The sequence below is a fragment of the Balaenoptera physalus genome (assembly GCF_965194825.1).
Source record: "Balaenoptera physalus genome assembly, chromosome: 10".
Classification (NCBI taxonomy): Eukaryota; Metazoa; Chordata; class Mammalia; order Artiodactyla; family Balaenopteridae; genus Balaenoptera; species Balaenoptera physalus.
In genome coordinates this window covers 62,598,656-62,621,515 of record NC_138889.1, presented here as the reverse complement: position 1 = coordinate 62,621,515, position 22,860 = coordinate 62,598,656, and the positions used below count along the sequence as shown (strand labels likewise).

At 53.7% G+C, this 22,860-nt stretch overlaps 1 protein-coding gene across 2 annotated transcripts in view; it reads right to left on the bottom strand.

Annotated features, from left to right (window-relative positions):
- Nucleotides 1-20,369, bottom strand: part of PDE2A (phosphodiesterase 2A) — a 92,041-nt gene extending 71,672 nt beyond the window's left edge. The window contains exon 1 of one of the 2 annotated variants that reach the window (XM_082478165.1): nt 18,793-20,369. In XM_082478165.1, the coding sequence (XP_082334291.1) occupies nt 18,793-18,863 (71 nt within the window). In that variant the 5' untranslated portion in view covers nt 18,864-20,369. The remainder of the gene's footprint in view (nt 1-18,792) is intronic. The other variant, XM_082478167.1, reaches the window with a different exon arrangement.
- Nucleotides 20,370-22,860: the final 2,491 nt, after the last annotated feature.

Sequence of the window (22,860 nt, the reverse complement as noted above, 5' to 3'; positions counted from 1 at the left end):
GGGCAGTACGAGGACAAGGGCACCAAGAGCACAGAGTCCTGGGCTGGCCCCCGTCCTGAGCCCCTCCTCCTGGGTCTGCCCATCTGCGGCATGGGCGTCACCAGCCTTGTACCACCATCCCACCACCCTGCCTCTCCCCCAGAACACAGAATCATCTAGGAACAGACGCTCAGAAAAGAGGCTGGTCAGAAAGGTTCCATGTGTCTCTTATTCCCCAGGGACAGGTCACGTGCAAGCTCGTACAGTGAGGCAGTATCTGGAACAGCAGAAAGTCAGGCCTTGGGAATCCCAGTCCAGAGCCCACTCCCCACCCCCATCTGAGTCAGACTAGGCCTTGGTTACCTGTGGAGGCACCATCAGTACAGAGAGGCACACTTGTCCCCCTACCAGAGTGACTGAGAAGATGACAGAGCCTACTATGGAACCCCCTTTACTTCCCTCTTCCTCAACAACAGGCCCTGTGTCAGGGCAGTGGGGACCCAAGGATGGAGCAGACAGCATCCAGTGGAGAGATGGCCCACAGCTCTCCTTCTCAGGGCTGCAACTAGGGAAGACAGGCTCTGGGGAACTCAGAAGGGCATGGCCCCTTGGGCGCAGGGAAATGGCTGGAACTGGACAGGGAACATCTCATTTAATCCTCACTGTAACCTGTTACAGATGAGAAGACAGGAAAGCGACTGCCCTAACCACTACCAGCCAGCAGGTGCCTGAACCAGGACTTGAATTCAGGTCTTTTGGGGTTCGTGAAAGTTGGAGGGCCTGGCGGAAGCCCCTCTGCCAGGGTGGAAGCAGCTGCTCCAGGAAGGGGGCGCTATCTAGGCCTGTTCAGGGGTACTTCCCAGTAGGAATGTGGGGAGGGTCCCAAGCCCTGCTCTGGCCACCACTCCTCCCAGTACCAGCTGTCCCTCTCCCCATGTCAGAAAGATGATAGTGCTTGTCTAGACTCTGTCACCTGTCAGGTACTAATCTCTCTCTCTCTCAGAGCTAATTTTTCCTGTGATTGTTAACACTGTCAGTGGCAGCTACTCTGGGAGCTCATGTGCCCTCAGAGGCGCCCCATCTGCCCCCATCAGCCTCACTCTCTCCAGACTCCTGAGGGAGGAACCAGCAAAGACTAAGTGCCTACTGCATGCCCTGGTGATAAGAAGCACTCTACATTCATTATCTCATTAAATTGTCCATTGAGGTCTCTGAAGGCTCGCCTCCACCTCCTGCAGCTCCTGACCCCTGGCCTCCCTGCCTGCCCTCCCCCAACTTCGCAGCACCCACCCCAGGATCAGCCTCTGGGGCAGGGTAACCCCACAGCAATAGGTACACATAGGTGTCTGGGAACTGGTAGTTTCATTCTCAGCTGCAGGGCCCACGGTGGGGGGCAGTGGGGAGAGCAAGGGGAAGGTGCAGGGTCGGCAGGCTGAAGGTGAGAGGGAGGGGAAAGGGAAAGCAGGGGGAGGGGCGGGCAGGGGACCCACGCCAGCCTCACTCCACATACACACCCCCCCACACTGAACCTGGGCCACAGCCCGGATGATTGACCCACAGCGCCACACTCCCCTGGGCCTAAGTTCCTGGAAGGCAGCGCTGCAGGGATGATCGATCGACTGCCTCTCAACTTCTTCCTGCTGCCTGGAGGCTGCCTCCTCCATGCAGCCTCTCAGGCTGATCAGTGTCACTGTCAGGGTGAGAGTCTGGGGGCCGCCTTTGGACAATAAGCAGTGCCCCCTCTTCTCTTCCTCAGCCCAGCACTCTCCCTATTCCTCAGGAACCTGGTCCAGGTAGATGGGCAGTGCAGGGGCTGACATGGAGGCTGGTGTGTGCATGTGCTAAGTCAGTAGAAGAGAGGAGTTGCAAATACAAAAGTGAGCCATGCGACCTGGGTTCAAATCCCAGTTCCTCCATCTTCTGGATATGTGACCCTGTGCAAGTTACTTAACCTCTCTGAGCCTCAATTTCCTTATCTGTACAGTGGGGTTACCAATAGTACTCAACTAACAGGATGAATGAGATTATACATGCAGAGCTCTGGCACAATGTTTGGCATACAGTATTTTTTGATACATGAAAGCTTTTAATACTGTTACTGTGAGCGTGTATGCGCATAGATACACATGTATGCATGTGTAGGTTCCCTTGGAAGGTCCAGGGGGGATTTCTGGCACTCTAGCAAGGGGGTGTAAACTGCTCCCTAACCCTTGACTCCCCTAGGGTCTGCAGCCACACTTTCAGCTCAGTCTCAGAGAAGGGAGAACTGCTGCACCCCAAAAAACCCACCTGTGCTGGCTGAGGCTGTGCAGGAGAGATGGATGGCTTGGCGGCCACCAGGTAGGACTGGTGATTAGGAGGCTAACGGCCCAGCATCCGGAAAGGAATGGGAGGGAGACTGAGCCATGGGGCCATACATCAAAGCTGGCAGGCCCAGCAATGCTGTACGGTGGGACGGAGAGAAGCAAGGGACAGCTTCAGGTAGGGGAAGTGTAGATGAGCCAAGGGCCAGGCAGCCAGGCCCAGTCTAGTGCTGACCCGTTACTGAGTGATTATCTTGGGACCTCAATTTCTTCATCAGAACAATGGGGCTAAATGTCTCTCTCTGCCCAGATAAGTTCCAGCCTCAGCAGGCCCAATATCAGACGAGGGCAAGGGAGAGCCCTGGGGAGAATGTGAGGAGCTCAGAGATGCCCTTACCTCTTATACCAGTGCCCAACTCAGTCAAGGATCCCTGAGGGTGTGGAGTAAGGGGATGTGACACTGTGTCGGGGCTGGCAGCCCAAAGACCCAAATTTGATTCAATTTCTGACCCTAATCTCTTGCTGACCCTAGCCAAGCCCCTGACTTCCCCAGGTCCTTCCCTGGATGCCCTCCCCAACTAACTTCCCACCCACACTCAATCCTTCCAAGGCAGGAAGGGCCATAAGCACAGCCCTTGCCTATGCAAATTTCATTAAAACTGAGGGTAAAGTCACCCATGGGCCCTCCCCACCCACTGGAGGTAGTGGTTACCTGGAAAAATTCTGGCCAGCAAATCTGGGGCAAGAGGTCCTAGCTGGGGTCTAGCTGGACCCTGGCAGAGCCCATAGTCTCAGTCTGTCTCTAAGGACCTCATTGAGCTTAATCAAGTCACTTTCCCTCTCGGAGCCTCAGTTTTCCCATCCCTAAAATTAAACAAGCAACAACAATAAAATTCTTCAGGGGCTCCTCTTACCCTGTGGGACAAACTGCAAACTCCTCACTGTGTCCACTCCTTCCCAGTCCTTCCCCAGGCTCCACTCCTCTCGTGCTCCCCACTGCAGACCCCACACTTAGGCTGTTCTGGACTTTTATCAATCTCTCGTCCCTCTTTAGGTTTCACCTCTGGACTCATGCCTTGTGGTTCACCAGTTCACCTCCAGACTTCTGTCTCTCTCTCTCTCTTTTTTTTTTTTGGCTTGCAGAATCTTAGTTCCCTGACCAGGGATTGAACCCAGGTCCCGGCAGTGAAAGCACTGCACCCTAAAGACTGGACAGCCAGGGAATTCCCTGGACCTCTGTCTCTCCACTGGAAAATCCCCTCCTCGCTCAATAGGGCTAGAAGAAGTATCACCCCCTCTGCAAAGCCTTTTGCACAGCCCCTGGCAGAGCTAAGCCAGACCCCCCAAACAGAGCCACCAGTGGCTGACACACCTTCTCTGGAGCCTAGACCAGGAAGTGTCTATGTCCCCATTTCACTCTGAGCTCCCAAGGGTGAGGGTCAGGCTGGGCCTCATTCCCAGGGGATGAAGGTGGTGGGCAGCTCAGGGCCTCCAACAGGGAAGGGGCTTAGGGACATGGAAGAAAGGAAGGAGGAAGGGAGGGAGGAATGAAAAGAAAGAGATAAGAAAGGAGGGACAGAGAGATACAACTGTCCTCAAGGTCCCCTTGGATCTAACACTCTGAATGAACTCTAGTCCACTCCAGATGGAGCCCCCATGCCTGGTCCTGCCCCATCTCCCACTCCCCTTTGGCCCCTGTCACACACACCAGTACAAAGGCCCAGAGTCAAAGAGGTCTCTGGCCTCTGCCGCTGCATTCTGACTGGAGGCTAAGAAAATGCCTGGTCGTCATAGTGATGCTGCGATGCTGTCATCAGTAATTCATCGCCCAGGCCCTGGGAAGCCAGTGAGGTGTGAGGAGAGCTGGTCAGAACTGATCAGAGTGGCCACTTGGGGCAGGAGCCTTGGGGCTGTGGGCCTGGGGGAGGGTCAGGGATTAAACTTTAACGGCCCGATCCAGCTGTGTCCTTCCCTCAGCCTCCCAATGCCCTGGTAGGAAGGAGGGGCCCAGACCTTTCCCCAGTCTGTCCTGTGCACCTTCTGTTTGTCCATCTCAGTCCAACCTCAGAGGTGGGGGTCAGTGAAGGCTGGAATAGGAAGTCCCCAGCCCAGGGCTTGTGAGCAGTGTCCAGGCCCTGCTGTCCTCAGTAGAGCAGGGGGACATCCCTCCTCATGTCACAGGGGTTGAGAAGGGGTGGAAGGAAGTAAACCCATATGTTGTGCCCTCTCCAAGCAGGCATTCCTAAGAAGTAACTCATTTAATCCTCCCAGAAAACCTACAGGGTCGGAATTATTACTGCATTTTGCAGATGCCTGGATGTTCTCTCTGTCTAAATCCTTCTGGCCAGTTCCATCCCCTCCTCTGGGAAGCCTTTCAGGATGCCCCACACAGCACTCATACCCCCTCCTCTGAACTCCCAGTGATGGTGAGTGAAGGCTCTGGTCTCCCCAGTCAGACTGGGCTGCTGGCTCCTCCTCCCAGCCAGGGTTGTGTAGGGCACACACGGTGGACCCTTTCATCCCAGCAACTCTCCTGACAACCGGAAGACAGAGGCTGGGGCTGTCCATGGTCCTGAACCCTCCCAGGCCTTTCCCTGGAAGTCTGGTTCTTTCTGTTGGAAGTCACCTGTTTCTCTCAGCCTGCGAGAGAAAGGTCAGATGCCACCTGTGAGGTACCTCTGCCCTCCTCTCACCTAGTTCCTTTATTCACAAAACCTTGAAACAAGGAACCCATATGGAGCTGGAGAATGGAAATGAAACTAACATGCATTCACTCAACAAGCATTTATTGAACACCTACTACGCGTGGCCCTGTGAATGGAGCTTGGGATACAATAGTAAACAAAACAGACCTAATTCCTGCCCTTTTGGAGATTTTGGTTCTGTAAAGTCAGTACTGTGGTTTGTTTTACATGTCACATTAACCCATTTGATCCTTACAATATATACAAAGGTGGATATTATTATGCCCATTTTACAGTGAAGGAAATGGAAGCTTAGGGTGATAAAGGAACTGTCCAAGGCCACACAGCTAGTATCCAGTAAAGGTGGGATTCAAACTGAGGCTTGACTGACCCCAAGTCTCATTCTTATTCTGTTCCTAGGTGGAGAAGGGGTCACAGACATAGTCCCTGCCCACAAAGAGTTCATAATCTAGTTTACCTGTCCCAGTTCTCCAATCAGCACCACTGGAAAGTGTTCCTTGAGTCTTACCTGAATCCCTCCTGCTGCAGCTCTGACTTGCCCTCTCTTTGTTGGGACCTCAGTGGGGCAGAGGACCAGCTTTCATCCCCTTGCAGACACCTGGGGTCCTTCCATGAGCTCCCAGCCCTTTCTCCACCCCTACCTTGCACAGAGGTCTCCCTCCACAGGAGGGAGTGAGGTGCGTGCTCTAAAAATACCTTAATCCCTCCCTGCTCGTGCTCTAATTAAGCTGAGTGAGTCATTACTTTAAGTAATTTATTGCTAGTTACATAATTGCTTTAATATTTGGGTCTAGGACTGGGGAACAAAAGAGCTCCCCTTCTTTTAGGGGAATTGCTAGTCCCCAGGGGAGTTTATGGCCCCTGGTGGAGATAAGGAAACAAGTGGAATCATGTCGGACAAGCCCCTGCTCCAGTCTGGACCAATATATATGGCCATTTCCACCTGGGCCACAGGGCACGCCTGATCCATGCAGGGGCAGGTTTTGGGGACACCAACTCCCTAATCTCTGTCACCCACTCTGTAGATTTCTGAGGCCACCACTCCCAGCTGACCCAGCCCTCAGACCCAGAGCCTGCCCTCAGGATACTATGGCCTAAGCATCCCTTCCTTTCCCTGGCCTCTTGCCTCTTGGCCTCTACCAGTCCACGGGAACCAAGGCTCAGAAAGGGCAAGCCGTTCCTTGGTGTCTCCCAGCATACAGAGGCAGTCCCCTCTCTGTGCCCAGGTTGTCAGCTCAAGGAAACCCCAGCACCTCTCACAGCCCTAGATGAAGTCACCTCCAATGGGGAATGACTGCAAAGGGCACAAGGGAAGTCTTGGGGGATGATAAAAATATGCTTTTCTTGATTGAAAGGGTGGTTATATGACTGTAGAGATTTACCAAAACTCATTGAATCATATACTTTAAATTGGTGATTTTGTTGTATGTAAATTATACCTCAATAAAATGAATGTAAAAAAATTTTTTAAAAGCAGTCACACCCCCACCTTCTGGGTCCCCATCGCATAACAGCTGTGCAAAATTGGCAGCCATGCAGAAACTGAGGCAGGGAGGTGCAGAGAACCAGCTACAGAGGGCACATAGTAGGTGCTCACACTGTAGATGTTGGTTTCATTCAGTTCCAATTAGCAAGGACTCACTAGACACCTCCTGGGTGCACTTGACTTGATCTCATTAGCTCTCCTCCTGCTCTCACGTGGCCCAGGGAGGGAGCTGAACCGCGCGCCATGTGCATCACAAGCTTTGTCTCAGTTAATCCTCGCAGCAGCCCTAATGAGATGGGCTCTATTACCATCCCCCTTTTACAGACAAGGAGACAAAGGTGGTAGAACTCAGCACAGGTCCTGCTGCTAAGAAGTGGAGGAGCTGAGAGCTGAACCAGGAGGCAGTCCCCAAGGCTTGCGCTCATAATCACTCGCCTCTACCACCTCCCTTTCCCACACTAAGTGGCATGGGTTAGGAAGCCATGCACGGAAGTCGTGCCTCTGACCCCAGGCCTCCAATAATGAGGTTTTCACTAGGCTTAGAAGTAGAGGGGAGCACACCCAAGCAAAGATGGCAAGTGAGCGTGTGTGTGTGAGCTCGGAGAGGTGGCAAGAGGCAGAGCCACCTTTGGGAAGGAGGGAACTGGGTCAGGTAACAAGCCTGGAAGAAATGCAAAAGAAATCAGAGTCTGAAAAAATGAGGCAGAGGGCATCCAGCTGTGCCAGCCAGTGAGTTAAATGCCTGCTCAGGCCCTGAGTAGCCAGGGCTCCTCGCTGCTATTCCTGACTCACTCCCCCCAAAGTTTTTCTCTGCCTAGTTTCTCGGCCCTAATAGCCCACTCAGAACTCAGTCACCATCTCACGGGGCACAGGCCAAAAGCCTTCATCCCCAAACTTGTAAAGACTGGTTGGAAAACATAGCAGTGATGCCATGTGGCACAGGAGAGCTCCGAGGTTGGGGAGTATGGAAGGACCACCAAGACCTGTTGAATGATAGGAGTTAGCCAGTGAAGGGAGGGGGCGTCGAGGAAGGGTGTTCCAGGCCAAAGGAACAGCATATGCAACAGTCCAGAGGTAAGAGGTGGGGAATCCAAGGTAGCTCGATCTGGCTACCTGATGGGTGTTCTGTGTTTATGCTTAGCATGAGTGTTTCTGTGGTTGTGCACCATGCATGTGCTGAATCCGCATCTGTGTTGCATGTCTGCGGTCTGTATGTCTGGGTTATATGCAAGGGTACTGTGGCTCATTCTGTTTCTTCTGTGTCTAGGTCGACCTTTAGACTCATCCTGTGTCTGTTTCTCAGTGTGTATTGATATTTGTGTTGTGTGTTTGTGTCATGGGACTCTCCATGTCTGTGGGCTGTGGTCTGCGGTCTGCTTCTCTGTATGTTGGTTTCTGTGTCTGTTTTTCTCTTTGTTTGGGTTTGTTTCTCCCATGCCTGGAGCTGTGTTTTTGTGGTCAGGGCACTTGGTCCCTGAGAATAAGCCTGGGCCAGGGGTGCTAGAGCCGGCATGCAGCCGCTCACAATAGCACCTAACGACTGTCAAGCACTTAGTAGGGTGGAAAGTTGCACTGGAGATACTAATTACCACTGATAATGAGTCAGCAGCCTGAGGTCCAGCAGAGGCTGAAAGTGGGTCCCCACTGGCACAGGGCACTCGGATGAGCTGGCTGGCCAAGGCCCCTAACAGCCCCAGCACCAGGAGGGGCCACCTCCCTGACTCATCCCCCAGGGAGGCCCGAGGCCCAAGCTCTGAACAGCAAGAAGGACTGAGATCAAACTCCAGCATGAAGGTCTCAAAAGGGAGGACTTTAATTAGACTTGGCAGTAGACAGGTCATAAGTGTTATTAAGAGATGAGGCAGCAGTGACACAGTTTTGCTCTCGGGGGCCACGGTCTGAGGGGATGGCTTATGGGTGCCATGGATGGGTGCTCTGGAGTGTGGAAGCCTCAGGGAGGATGAGGCAGGGAGGAATGCCCCTGGAGGGGGATCTAGAGTTGTCACACATCCCTGCATAGGTGGGCAGACACTGGGGAACTAGGGCCATAGCTGAGGCAGGTGAGCTGGGGGGTGGGCGTTGTCACTCCTCCTCTGACCTGTTGATGCAACTCACATCCTCTGCCACCCCTGATGCAGCCTTCTTGTCTCTCACTTGGGTCTCCACACCAGCCTCCTCACTGGCCCCTCTAACTCACCCTTCACTTGGAGCTTCCTAAACCCGAAGTTGACCATGGCCTGAGTGACATTCTGCAGCAGCCCCAGTGCTGCCCAGACAGGGAGCAGGGCAGTCATGGCAGGAAGTAGTTCCAACCCAACAGCAGACGACTGGGTACACTCACCAGGCCTCACTGGACATGACAAAGTGGGTATTCAGAGGCAGGGCTTGACTTCTGGCTCCAGCTCTGAGACCTACTGGCTGTGTGACCTTGGGCAAGTCGGCACCCTCTCTGGGCTTCAGTTTCCCATCACCCATTTGTCCCTCCAAATCTCCACCCTTTTCTGCCATTCTCTGTGCCCCAGAGGATGACTTCTAACGCTGCTTTGTCAAGCTCCCTTGCCCTCTAGCCTCCAATCCAGTTCTGCCAGTGAGGGCAGGAGAGCAGAGAGAGAAGTGAGGGGGCTCAGGGTATTTACACCCTCTCCCACCCCACCTCCTCTGACAGCCTCTGTAGGGCAGCCCTCATCCGGGACCCGGCTTGGATCTGGAGCACTCTCCTTGCTCCTTGGGCCTCTCAGATGCTAGTCCTAAGTGCCTCCACATGCCCTGTTGGTTCCCTTAATCCTACCCCACCTCTGTAATCGTTGATGCATCAAACTGCCTTCATTTAAACCATTTGAGTGTGTCATCTGTTTCCCCTCTACAAAATAGGGCTAGCTCCTTGAAGGCTAGTTGAGGTGACTGAAGGAGGTGACTTGAACATACAGTTGGCCCTCCAATCTGCAGGTTCTGCATCCCTGGATTCAACCAACCATGGATCAGAAATATTTGAAAAAAAAAAAAATTCCAGAAAGTTCCACAAAGCAAAACTTGAATTTTCCATTTACATAGCATTTACATTGTATTTACAACTACTTACAGATCATTTACATTATATTAGGTATTATAAGTAATCTAGAGATGATTTAAAGTACATGGAGGTTATATGCAAATACTATGCCATTTTAAATAAGGGACTTAAGCATTCTCGGAGCTTGGTGTTCACAGAGGGACCAGGATATCGAGGGACAACTGCATAAAGGGCACTCTGTAAACATTGTTCTCTCCATCTAGTCCCTAAACCCCACCCCACTTGAAGTTTTAAGGTAACTTGGGGACTTCCCTGATGGCACAGTGGTTAAGAATCTGCCTGCCAATGCAGGGGACACAGGTTCAAGCCCTGGTAAGGGAAGATCCCACATGCCACGGAGCAACTAAGCCCACGCGCCACAACTACTGAGCCTGCGTGCTGCATCTACTGAAGCCCATGCACCTAGAGCCCGTGCTCCGCAGCAAGAGACGCCACCACAATGAGAAGCCCGCACACCTCAACAAAGACCCAAGGCAGCCAAAAATAAATAAACAAATAAATTTATAAAAAAGAAAAGATAACTTGTAATTCTCTGGTTTTGGAAGGATGCAATACTGGGCTGCCTGCTCCTCTCCTCTGCTACCCTAATTCCCGCCCAGCCCCCAGCAACAGAAAGCCTCCATCCCTGCTCCACCCAGATCCAACATCTGAGCCCCCAGCCAGGGGCCTCCCACCCTAGGCCCCCAACGACTCAGCACAAAGGAAGCTGCGTGTCTGTCTGCCTGTCTGCTCCCTCCCCGCCAGTGCTGAACCAGCAAAACCACCGCAGAGCTGGCCAGTCCTACCCATCGCACTCTTATCTCCACCAGAGTGTCCTCACATCCAGCCCCCTGCCTCCAATCCCAAATCTCCAGGAAGACAAATTTCTCTCCAGCTCCCCCTAGGAAGGGGATCTCCCTGCCTCCAGCTGGATGGTCTAACCTCACACCTTCCCACTGCCCAGGCCGTCAGGGGGAGCACTCTGGGGCTCAAACCTCCCCTTGCAGAATGGGCAGAGGCATGTCCTCCGGTCCCTCCAGGGCAGCTACAGATTAACAAACTTCAGAGAGTTTGCCACCAACTTCCCTGCTAGGGCAGGAGTCTCATCTTCCACGTCCCTAACCAGGCTGCCCAGCCCCTGCTCTCACCTCCCTACCCCATGGACAGGAAGCTCATCCTTCTTTCCCAGGGCAGCCCCTTCCCTATGGGGCTACCCTGGCCCCCCTCACATTGAGCCAGCTGGGCCTCCAGGACTCCCCCAAATCCCAGCAAAGTCTCAGTACTAGGAGACCAAGGAGAGATTTTAGGGAAAGCCTTGAATGTTAGAACAATAGAAACCTAAAAAGACATCTGATACAAAGATAAGGACATTGAGGCTTCTAGAGGAGGCCCCTCCCTGGTTCCACCCCACTGCTGGACTCTTCTCCATCGAGTCTCCATACTCCACGGAATGACAGACTTCACAAGCTCCTGGGAGGAGTCTCACAGCAAGCAGAAGCTCTGGTAGAAACTTCAAAGGAGATCTGAGGCCTGGGAGGAGTGGAAATGCCCAGGTACAGGAGGTGGCCTCATGTCACAGACTTGAATCTCTACTCTGAGCTCCCTGCTTGCTCCAGAGGCTGGAGGGAGGGAGGCCTTCCAGGCCAGACATACTCCCTCTCTCTGCTCCAAGCCCTGCCATCCCTCCCTGGATCCTGCTGTGTAACCTTGGCCTAATCACTAACCCCACTCTGGGACTTCAATATATGCATCTATAAGATGAGAAGACTGGACTGAGAGTCCCTGAAACTCTCTAGTGGGGAACAGGTACAGCCATTAAGAGTTCCCAGGGAGAATGGAAGCTAGACACCTCTCAGCCATGTCCAGCATCTCAGTCTGATGGCCCAGGATCCTGGCTGGCCCCACTTGAGCCTGGACACAGAGACAATCTGTTCCTTCCAGGGCCCTCACTGACTAGAAGCGGGCCAGAGTCCCCGGGGGGAAGCCCAGCCCCGCACATGACAGCGCCTTCAGCCTAAGTCCACACACATCTTGTCTCTCCCTTTAGGCAGGTGGTACACAGGAGAGAAAGTGTTGAGTAGCTATACCTTGGGCATGGCCTTGCTGTCAGCAGAGCAGGTACCTTCACACACATCCACTCATCTGTGCTCTCCCACTCGGACACGTTCACCCACATACACAGGCATATACATCTACACAGTGTTACTAGAACAATGTACATAACACTCTACACACAGGCACACATACAAACAAGCCACCATCTACCAATAACTCAGGCATAAAAATGGACACTCACATGTTCACACATATGAATATGTCCACACTTTTATACAAACACTGATCCACACACTCTAACCCTCTCAGACCCATATACACACATGTACAACTGTAAGTTCACATTCACACATACACACACAGAGAAACACAAAGAAACCAACCAATCTCGCCCCCATCTCAGTATCAAGAAAATCATCATCCAATAGAAATCCAGACACCAACTGCAATGTCAATCTAAATCCATTTCCAAATCTAAGCCTGCCCCAGAACTGTGAGGAAAAAATTTCTTGTTTCCAGGTTCAACCCCTCCAGTGTGTCTGTCCCTGCCATGTGGGGTCCAGTCTCTCCAGCCTACTTCCTCCCTATGCCATTTCAGCAGGGCCCTCTCACCCCCAGCACAAGTGGAGAACAGTGGGTTGCCCTCTCCCCACCCTTCATCTCTGCTCCTTATCCAGCCTCTTCAAACATAAAGAAGGCTAGAATAGACTGTGTGTGACAGCACCCCTGCTGGAGATATGTGGCATTACAGCACAGCTCTATGATACATGGTCATCACTCCCCAGTGATGGAGGGGAATAGGTAGAAGGGAGAGGAAGAAGAGGAAGGGGGAGAGGAAGAAGGAGAAGTTGAGAAGAAGTGTGCTGGAAGAAGAGGAGCAAAATTCTGGGAGCACCAAGAATGGAGTTCAGAAGCCTCAGGCTCTCTTGGGTTTCTCTACTCCAGTCCAATCAGTCCAGGACTGCAAGCCCAATTCTCCCAAAGCCCAGGTCTAATCAGGTCCTGCCTCTGCTCAAAACCTTGGGTAAGTCCTAGTGGGCCACAGCAAGAAGTCCAAACTCAGCCTGGAGTTAGGTCTCTGGGGCTGGCCAGTCCATCTCTTAGTCTCATATCCCAAAGAGACCAGCCCTTGCTTCTTACTTTTGAGCCAGGTCTCTGCTCAGCTGCTCCTTTGCTGAGATGTCTAATTTTCCATATCTTGCCTGTCCTTCGAGGCCTGGCCTTTGCCATCTGGGACAATAATCCATGCAAAGGGCAGGAGCTCTGGGGGGCAGACAGACCTGTTCTCTCGGTATTAGCTGAATACCTCTGGGCAAGTTATTTTCCCCTCTCAGATCCTGTCTCTTCATCCAGAAGACAGCAGTCTCTAGGGTTTGTGGTGAGGATTAAATGAGATCATAGATGTGAAAACAGTACTCTGGAAGCTGTAAACTTCTGTGTGAACGTGTGAAGAGTCATAATTATGGCTTAATCCTTTTATCCCTGCACCCGCCAACACACAGCAGGCTGAGCGATTCCTGAGGGAAGGGATGGAGGCTGCTTCACCTTTGGGCCTCGAATATTCCACCATTCACCAGGGCCTGCCCCACCAGCCTCAGCAGCAGGGTGTGGATTTGGATCCAAGGTGGCAGTACAAAATGTACTCACTGCAAATTCACTGGAAACTACAACTCCCAGAACGACTCACAGACTGCCACGGGCGCGGCCACAGACCTAAGCCCTCATCAGGCCCTTTCCTCCATTGTTTTCCCTGGGGATTAGTCTCAGACCAGACAGGGCAGCCCAGGGAAGTGGTCACATGTCTCTGAGGCCCCTTGGCCCCTCCCACGGAGCATCCACACTTCTCACCATTCCCACCACCACTGCTCCATTTCAGACCTCTTTGTCTCTCCCACGGGATGACAGCTTCTGGGCTCACTAGCTCTGGTCTCTCCCCCTCCAGCCCCCCACTGAATCTTTCTAAAAGGGTAGGTGAGTGTGGGTGGTTCATAATGGCAGCAGCGAACCTTTATGAGCACCTGCTGCATGCTTGGCGCTAAGCGCTCCACTTCTAGATCCTTCAGTTATCCTGCCAGGAAAGTATTATTATTCCCACTCCATTATCCACATGGGATTCAGAGAAGTTAATTAAGTTGACCAGGACCATACAGAGTAAAGTTGCTGAAACTGGAACCTATGTCTGTCTGCTACCTTCTCTATTCTATTTTCAAAGCTTCCTCTGAACCCAGGGTAGCCATCTCAAGAGTGAGAGCCCAGAAGACACAGGGTTCTCATATCTCAGCAACTACACTGTTGGGAAGTCCTCCCAGTTGTCTGATTTAAATCCTTTCTGCTGCGCCAAGCCCCAGCTGCCTCCTGTTTTTCAGGGAAGGCAGTGAGAAGGGTGACTTCAGGGACTTAAAGAAGTGGGTCACATCCCTGGGGACCTGGCCTCTCCAAGGGAATGGGCAGCTGAACAATGGGAGATAAATGTGTTGAAAATAACCGTTACTAAATACATCTACTTCCCGAGAGGATGGGGTTGCTGACAGGGAGCCTGTAGCCCCTGTCCTGGAGGCCACAATCTTGTGGCTCTGACAAACTGAGGTGCTCAGAGCAGCAGACAAGGCTGCTCCGGCTGTCCTGGGGGCTGGGGCAGAGGGGGTGGGAGGCCAGCATGGAAGGGGGTGACGTTTCATCCTCCCAGCCAAAGCTGCCAAGCCCAAGCTGGTTTATTTGCATATTACTTTGCATTCATTTGCATGCCACTTTCTGGAAGGGGCCCACTTTCTTCAGCCGCTGCCTCTCCCTCATTTCCAGAGTCTCTGTTTGTTCACTGAACACCCCATTCTCAAACAAGGAGGAGACCCTCAGCGCCCAAGATTTTGCACCAGGCCTACATGTCAAAGCTGTTGGGGGACACCTTGGTGGCAGAAAGTGCTTCCTCTACTCTAACCTCAATTCCTTCACTCCTCTCCTACTCCATCTCTGCCCAGTCCTTCCCCCACCCTTGAACTTCACACTTAGGCCACTTTGAACTCTTACAGTCCTCACATAAACAAAACCATGTTTGTGCTCACCTCAAGGCCTTTTTTTGTGGCATTCCCTCTTCCTGGAGCTGTCTCTCAGTTCTGCCTGGAGAAGTGACTCTTCCTTTTAAGGCCAGCCCCAAGGCCCCTAAATTTCTTTGTCTGACACCGGCAGAGGTAGGAAAGACCACAGGCTTCCAAGTGGTCACTGGCTCTGTCCCTCTTCCTGAAGAGCTGCCATGTTTGGTTGGGCAGCAATCCATTGAATGGCTGCTGAAAGAAGGAAGGAATGAATCCTGAGCCCCCTCCCCTGTCTATCTGAGCCCCTCCAGTCCCCCTCTCCCTGGATGGCATCACTCACCTGCAGGAGGGGTGGGGCTAATAGTGCCTCTGCCTCCAACTCCCCCTCCTGTCCTGGGAAACTTCCCCTCATGCCCACAGCCCGCTCTTGTGAAGCTAGGAGATTCCATAGGCCCTCTGTGCTGGTAGGAAGTTCTCCTCATTGTCTATCCTCATTCCCTACCCTGGCCATGCCTGCTTCTTTATTTTTGGAGAGGGCGCAGGGACTGCTCAATCTCAGTTTTACCATCTGTAGTTGGAATAAAGGCCACTGATCTCTCCCCACTCTGTGCCCAGGGTGTGTTCATAGCACTACTGAACCACAATGTCCCAGCCTGGCCCTGCTTTGGAAGAAGGACAGTGACCCAGGACGGAGAAATGACACAAGGCCAGGCAGCCTGGAGTAGCTGGGCCTACAAGGGAAGGGCTGCCCAAGAGGGAAGGGATGAGCATCCTGCCCCTGGGGGTATGTAAGCAGGGCTGGATAGATCTGCGGCCAAGCTGTAGAGAGGAGTGAAGTAACTGCCAGAAGGTGGCCCAGACGCTCTTCATGTCCTCTCCCCCTTGGAGGCTGCACTGAGCCTTGGTGCCCAGCCTTGTGCTGTGAGTGGGGTGGGGAAGCACAAGGAGGTGGCTCCTGCCTTTGAGGAACTCCTTGGTTGGCTGGGTAAGGAGCTCACACACAGGGCACATCACAGGGGAAGGCTGAATTGGGGCTGCATTCCTGACCCTGTACCATCAGGGAGAAAGACTTCAGGGTGGGTCATGGGGTCAGAGGGAGCAGGAAACCAAGGAGGGTTTCCTAGGGGAGGTTTCCTATGCAGAAGCCTTTCCCTAGCTCCCTAATTTTATGAGGAAAATCCAAGCCCCTACAAGCCCCTTAGCCTTGCACTTGAGACCCTACAGAATCTGGCCCCTTCTGCCTCTCTTCCTCTTCTCAACTCCCTTCTCACTCCTGCCAACCCAAACTCTCTTTGCCCCTTGAACACACTGTGCTTTCTCACACCTACCCACTTTTACAGGCTTTTCCCTCTGCGCTTCCCTGCCTGGGCAATTCTTATCCATCCCTCAAGATCCAGCTCAAATGTCTCTTGTTGGGCAGCCCTGGCTTGGTGCGGGCCCCACTCCCACAGCTTCTCTCTGCCCAGCACTGTCCACTGTAAGTTTCCACTGCTGCCTTCCTCATCAGACTGGGCACTCCCTGAGAGCAGGGTCTGAGTCAGTGTCCTCTCTGTGTCTTCAGAGGCCAACCCAGCGGGCACCAAACAGGCACTGGGGGATCTCTGTTGAGTAAAGGAATCAATTAATGAATGATTAGATGCAGGAATGGAAGCACACTGAGTAGGTAGACTGGAGAGGCCGAAGCAGCAGAAGCCTGAGTGCAGGCTGGACGTGACAGCAGCGTAGCTGAGGGTGAGACTCCCAGCCCATTAAGACTGAAGGGAGGTATTGCTGGGAGTTCTGCCTCCCCCATTTGGCTAGATCCCAGCCAAGCCATCAGTAATCCCCAGGGACAAGAGGCTGGAGTGGGAAGCAGGAAGAGAGCCAGGAGCTGTTTGGTGGGCAGGGGGAGCTGGGGGGTGCAGGAGCATGAAGGCAGTTAACCCTCACGGAGCCATCCAGCTCAGGCAACCAAGAGGTCCTGTGCAGGCCCGAAGGGGAAGAGGACTGAGGCTCAGCACCAGCCTCGCAGCCGGAGGAGAGTGACAATGCCACAGCTTTGGTTTCCCTGTCTGGGAAGAGATGGCTCCACAGTCTCCGACCCTCTGCACCCTGGCTAGAAACCCTACAAGGGTCCCTTCACTACCTTCCTTGTCTGAGCCTTCCAAGAGCTTTTCCTTCCCCACATCTGGACCCTCTGAGGTCCTGCCACTACACCCCTCCACCCTAGCCCAAGCCTGAGCCACTTCCATGCTCCCCTTCCCCATCCCCTTTCCCAAGCCCTCCAACCTCTCCCTTCAGAAAGCCCTGGTCTCATCTGCTCCTTGGCCCACGTGGCCCCAGACCTCACTGATACCCACATTGGTTTAGCCTCCACACTGGCCTCCTGGCTCCCACCCTTCCCTTCCAGTTCAACCTTGACAGTGCCATTGAGGCAGCTTTCTAAATCCCAAATCTGATTATGTCCCTCTGTTGCACAAAACCTTTCTGGACTCCCCAGGACTCTCAGGATAAAGCCCAAGAGGCCTGGAGTTCAAAGTCCTGCACGATGTGGTTCCTGCCTACCCCTCCAGCTTCCTCATTGCTCCAGGCACACACCCCATCCCAACCCAGGGCCTTTGCTTATACTGTACCCATGCCCCACCCCCACCTGTTAGCTTGATCTTGGTCTTTACTGCTTAATTATTTTCAAGCTATTTTATGTTAGGAAGCTTAGGAGGCCCCAGAGAGCAGAGCCATTATTGCCTATTCCTTTTCTGCATCTCCCCACAGGGTGTAGAATGAATTGTCCTGAGCTCATGGAGGTGGTCACACATTTGTCCACCCCCGCCCGGCCTCGGTGGGCCAGTGTCCCAACTGTGTCCTCAACCACCAGGGGAAGGAAACAGCCACCCACACACACTCAGATGAACACACAATATAGACACACACACACACACACACACACACACCAGCCACACAAGCACCAACATACACACTCATGCACACTAGCACCATGATCACTCACCCACACCGGAACACATGCTAATACAGACACCCACGTATACACACACACACACACACACGGTAGTACTAATATTCACACACTAACAAACACACACAAACATGAATACACATGGAATCAAACAACATGCTCAATATTGAGTCACTCTATTTTGCAGACACAGCACACATATTAACATGCATGCCAATATACAAATTCAAACACACACACACACGCATACACACACACACCCCTGCACACATACTCTCACAAAAACTCTGAGAGTCACACCGGGATGCTCACACACCCTGACAGGCTGCTGCACATCCAACCACCAAGGACCCCAGAACTCTACATGCCCCTCTACACCCCACATGTCCCTTGTACCCCCCCACATGTATGCACACACACACACACACCCTCACATAGCCTGGCATAGACCCGCACCGCCACTGACTTGGAGACTTGGAGACACATGTCACTTGCCTGCTACCTCGGCAGCCCTCAGGTGGTGGAAGGGCATCTCCACAGAACCCCCCTCCACTCACCTGCACGTGCATCTCGCTGCATGTGGGTGCTCACGAGGCTGGTGCACAGGAGCCTCATCCCAACCAGCCCCATGACTCCCTCTGGGATAGGAGCTTTGGGGACAAAGTTGCCTAAATTGGCAGCTCTGAATCCCAATCCTCATTCCATGGAGAGCAGTTGCCCCAGACCCTCTCCTGCTCCAGGGCCACTCTTATTCATAATTCATGTTCTCTCTCTCTACACACACACACACACACACACACACACACACACACGCCCTGGTCTGGGACATCATCCCTCTCCAGAGTCCTGAATTAGTCTATCAGACTCCAGGGCTCCTTGGAAACACACACACACACACACACACACACCGCCACCCACCCACACAGACCTCCCCAACCCCCTGCGCCTGAAGGGATGGTTCACGTTCATTATCAAGCCTTCCCGTAGCCACCATCCCCTTCTATGGGACCCCAGCCCCAACACGCCCTAGGTTGATATCAGGCACCCCCGCCCTGCACAGAGACCCCCCCCTCTATGCTATAGTCCAGCAACCGGGTGCCCTGGAGCAGGATCGATCCTCCCACGTGGCTCAGCTCTACACCAACCCCAGCTCCTTGGAGGGACTCCCAGGACCCTGTCCATGGCACCTCCTGCAGCCACTCACCCAGACCCCAGCCCCTCAACAGTACTCACGGCTCAGCCGGTCGCGCTGCCGGGTACTGCTGGCTCCTGCAGAGGATGGAGTGGCCGCATGCCTGCCCCATCGCTCCTCATCATCTGCCTCCCCAGCCAGACTAAAGTGGCACCTCGCCCTGTCCACCCTGCCCGGGGTTCCAGGCAGGGCGCCTGGCCCAGCAGGCACGGGGACCAAGAGCAGCGGCCTGTCCCCGACTCAGCCTGGACTCAACACCCCAATCCAGCCCTGCTGCCCTGGATGCTCCTGCTTCTCCGGCTGCCACTGCCTCTGCCGCTAGGCTTACTCTGGGAGGAGGTTGGAGCAGGTCTGATAATGCAGAAGGGGGAGGGAGGAGGGAGGAGGAACAGAGAGGCCCAGACAGAGAGGGAGAGAGGGAGGGAGGGGTAGAGAGAGACTCTGGCTGGGAGAGAGGAAAAGAAAGACTCACACACAGAGGGAGAGACTGAGAGACAGAAACAGACAGAGACAGGAAGGGGTAGAGAAACACATGAAGGAGAGGAGAGAGGGATCAGAGCCCCATGGCGATCAAGATGGAAATACAAAAGATCAGAGAGGCATAGGGAAAACACACACACAGAGGAACAAAGACAGGGGGGAAAAAAGACATGGAAATGGAGAGAGAGAGAGAGAGAGAGAAAGCTGATAGAGGAGCCCAGAGAAAGAAATGTGAAGATAAGGGATTTTGAGGCATTTTCAATGCTTGTGAGCTAGGATGAGATCTGGGTATGAGGGGCAGGTACACAGAACCCAGACCCTCAGGTCAAGGGGACACTCCCATGCCCTCCTCAAGTATGGAAGGGCCATAGGGCCTCCTGGCAGAACTAGATTCTCTGGCCTCCCTTACTGGGATTGTATCATGTCCTAGGGTGCATCCTCAGCATGGAGTTGGGTACACAGGAGGCTCAGGGGGCTTTTGCTGATGGCCTTTGGACTCAAAGCCTCATCACAGAGTCCACCTCTTGGTGGCTCTATTTAGCTCGGACACTGTGGGAGCTGATGCATGAGCACGGAATTCTACTAGGAGTTGTGGCACCCAGGCCACAGCACGCTCCACATGGCTTCACTGTCCACAGGCATAGGGGAGGGCCTGCTTCACCTCTGCCATGTCCCTGAGGGCAGACAGACTCCTGACTCCTGAGGAGGAAGCGTTAACCCAATGGAATAGGGGCATTTTAGGCAATGGGACATGTAGGGAACTGTCTCAGCAAAGCTCCTGTTGGACAGAGGAGAGAAAGCTCCACACCTGGAGGCAGGAGATGGGGGTTCAAGTCCTGGTTCCACCACTAATTTCCTCATTCATTCATTCATTCATTCAGGAACACCTACCACTGACCAACCTCATCAGATATGACAAAACTGTGCCTTGCCTTGGAACAGCACCCAGGCAAGGGGAAGGGGGTACTTGCTGTGTGACAGAGGGGAGCACAGGGTCCATGGTGCCCAGAGGGAGTCCAGCAATTGGCAAGCATTTCTAGAAGAGAGGATATCAGCTGGGTTTTTTAAGGCAAGGAGGGAGCCCCAGGAAAACGGGGTGTATTGCAGGATAGAGGAGCTACACATAACCCTCACCAGTAACCCCACCTCTCTGAGCTGTGGCGGGGAGTAATCCCTGCCGCACACACCGAGCTCCAGGCAGAAAAGCCCATGAGGCTGAGTGGAAACCTGACCCTGCTGAGGGGTGTGGGTGCGTCCAGGGACGGGGGTGGACAGGAATGAGCGAGCTTGTGCAGGAGGACTGCCCAGGCCGAGGGCTACAGAAAGCAGTTGTCTGTGACTTAGGAAGCATTAGGAAAGAAAATGTGAGGGAGCCTTTGCTTCCCACTGTGGCCCCAGAAGGTGGAATTTTAGATCTCCGAAAGCTCTGGGCAAATGGTTTCCTCAACCTGGCCCATGCCTAGGACCTCGCCCCTCCATGCCTGCTAGCTAGGAAGGCATTCTATGGGCTCAGAAAGCCAAGGCCCTGGACCACAGCCAGTTTTGGCCTTGCACAGCTCCCTTTCATGCCCTGAGGAGCCTGGCGGTCAGAAGCTGAGTCAGAGGAGTTCAAAGGAGGGTGCCTTCTGGGCGTGGAGGGGAGCAGGTGCATTGAGGCCTTACTTGCCTCTCAGCCTTCTTTCTCCTCTCCTGCTCTGGAAATGATGGTAGAGGTCTCATCCTCAAAAATCTCCCAGGATTATGCTCAAGCAAATCAGGGGGGGAGGGAGGGTCTCCTGCCCACCCCACTGCCACACCAGCCTCCACAGTTGCCCCGGAAGTAAGGAGTCTGTAGGAATGAGGTGCGAGATCCAGGACTATGCGCACTCCAGGACTTAGAGCCAGGCAGATATAAGTTCAAATCCCAGCTCTGCCATGTGCTCTGGGCAAGTTATTTAACCTCTCTGAACTTCAATTTAGTGTTCTCATCTGAAAGATGGGTGACAAATTCCAAACTCATAGAGTTGTGAGGTTTGGGTAACATCCACAAAATTCCTGGTACATAGTGCGTTCCTCCCCTTCCCTCCCCTAAAGAGGTTGAAATGATGGCGCCAAGGGAGTAACAGCCCCAAATGTTGGGGGTTCCTGCAAGGCAGTGTCGGGAGGGGGAAGGTGCCGAAAAGAGAGAAGGCCTGAGACTGTCCGGGCCTGCTCTTCACTCCTCCACCTCGAACCGGCCTGCAAAACCAGCCAGTGCGGGAACCAAAGGCCCTGTGAGATTACGGCGAAGCCCCGCCCCACCGCAGGCCCCGCCCCGGTCGCTCTCCAGGGTGCTGATCAGCCTGTACCGCGCTGCCCCGCAGCCGGCCAGCAGACATTTTTTTGCTTGTTGGGGAGCTGGAGGGAAGCAGGACGTTCCTGGGAGGCGGGTGGCTGCCAAAGGCGACGGGAGGATGCAGCCTCTGGGATCCGGCCTCCGCTCCGCGCCCACCGCCTCGCGAGGACCGCAGGCTCCACAGGCTCCAGCTACCTCCTCATTGCCAAAGGCGGCGGCTTCTTCTCATTGTCCTCCCCGGCCCCTCCCAGGCGGCTGTTTCATTCGCACCTTCCACACGGCCGCTCCTTTGTCTCCCTCACTGATTCTTCCTATTTTTGCCCCCTCTCTGGAGGACCGGACCCTGTTTCCCCTCATTATCCACCCCACCCCCACGGAGCACGGAGCGCTCCCCCAACACCCCAACTCCCGAGTGCCCCCTGTGGGCCAGCCCTCTCTCTCTGGAGCTCCAGCTGTCCAGTACAGGCTACCTCCTGAACATATCCTCTGGGAACATCTCACAGGCCCCTCACACTCAAATATTCAACATCAACACATCTTTTGTCTTTATCAAAGGCATCAGCAAACGTCTAATCCCCAATCTGGAAACTTCAAAGTTGCCTTGACTCTTTGCTCGCCTTCACTTCCTCTGTCAAATCTGTCATGAAGGCCTGTCAATTCTCCCTCTGTAATTCTCTCACATTTATCCACTCCCTCCTTGTGCTGAGCCCCAGCTTACTTCCCCCTTCCCTGGTCATTCTCCAGACCCCTACTCCAACTCAATCCCTTTATTCCATCTCCATCCTGCCTCTAGTACTGACTTTCTAAGACATCTAGCTGGTCATGTTAACTCCTCCTCAAAACCCTTGCTTGGTTCCCAGTGCTCTCAGGATAAGGGCCAAGTTCCTCAGCCTGGCATCTGAGGTTTCTCATGATCGACCCTGGCTGACCTCTCCACCCTCTGCTCCAGGTGGAGCAGGGTCTAGTCCCTAAGCACATGCTAGTCGTTTCCTCCTCCTTGACTTGGTATAGTCTGTTTCCCTTCCTAGGCTGACTTCCCTTTGTCTTCCTTTTCTCTGCCCATCCCAAATCCTGGCCCAGCCTTCCTAGGCCAATTCAACACCCACCTGCCCCCACCCACCAGGGACAGGGTAGGCAGGAGGGGTAACTGGATTCTGGGCGGAGCATGCCTGGCTGTCTCTCCCCTCCCTAACTTGCCACCTGTCCCAACACCTCATCCCCCTGCTCAGGCCCATCTCCTTTCTCCTACTGGATCACATTTTCCTCAAGGACAGGCCGAAGTCCTATTCACCTCAGCTCCAGGCCCCAGACTTTG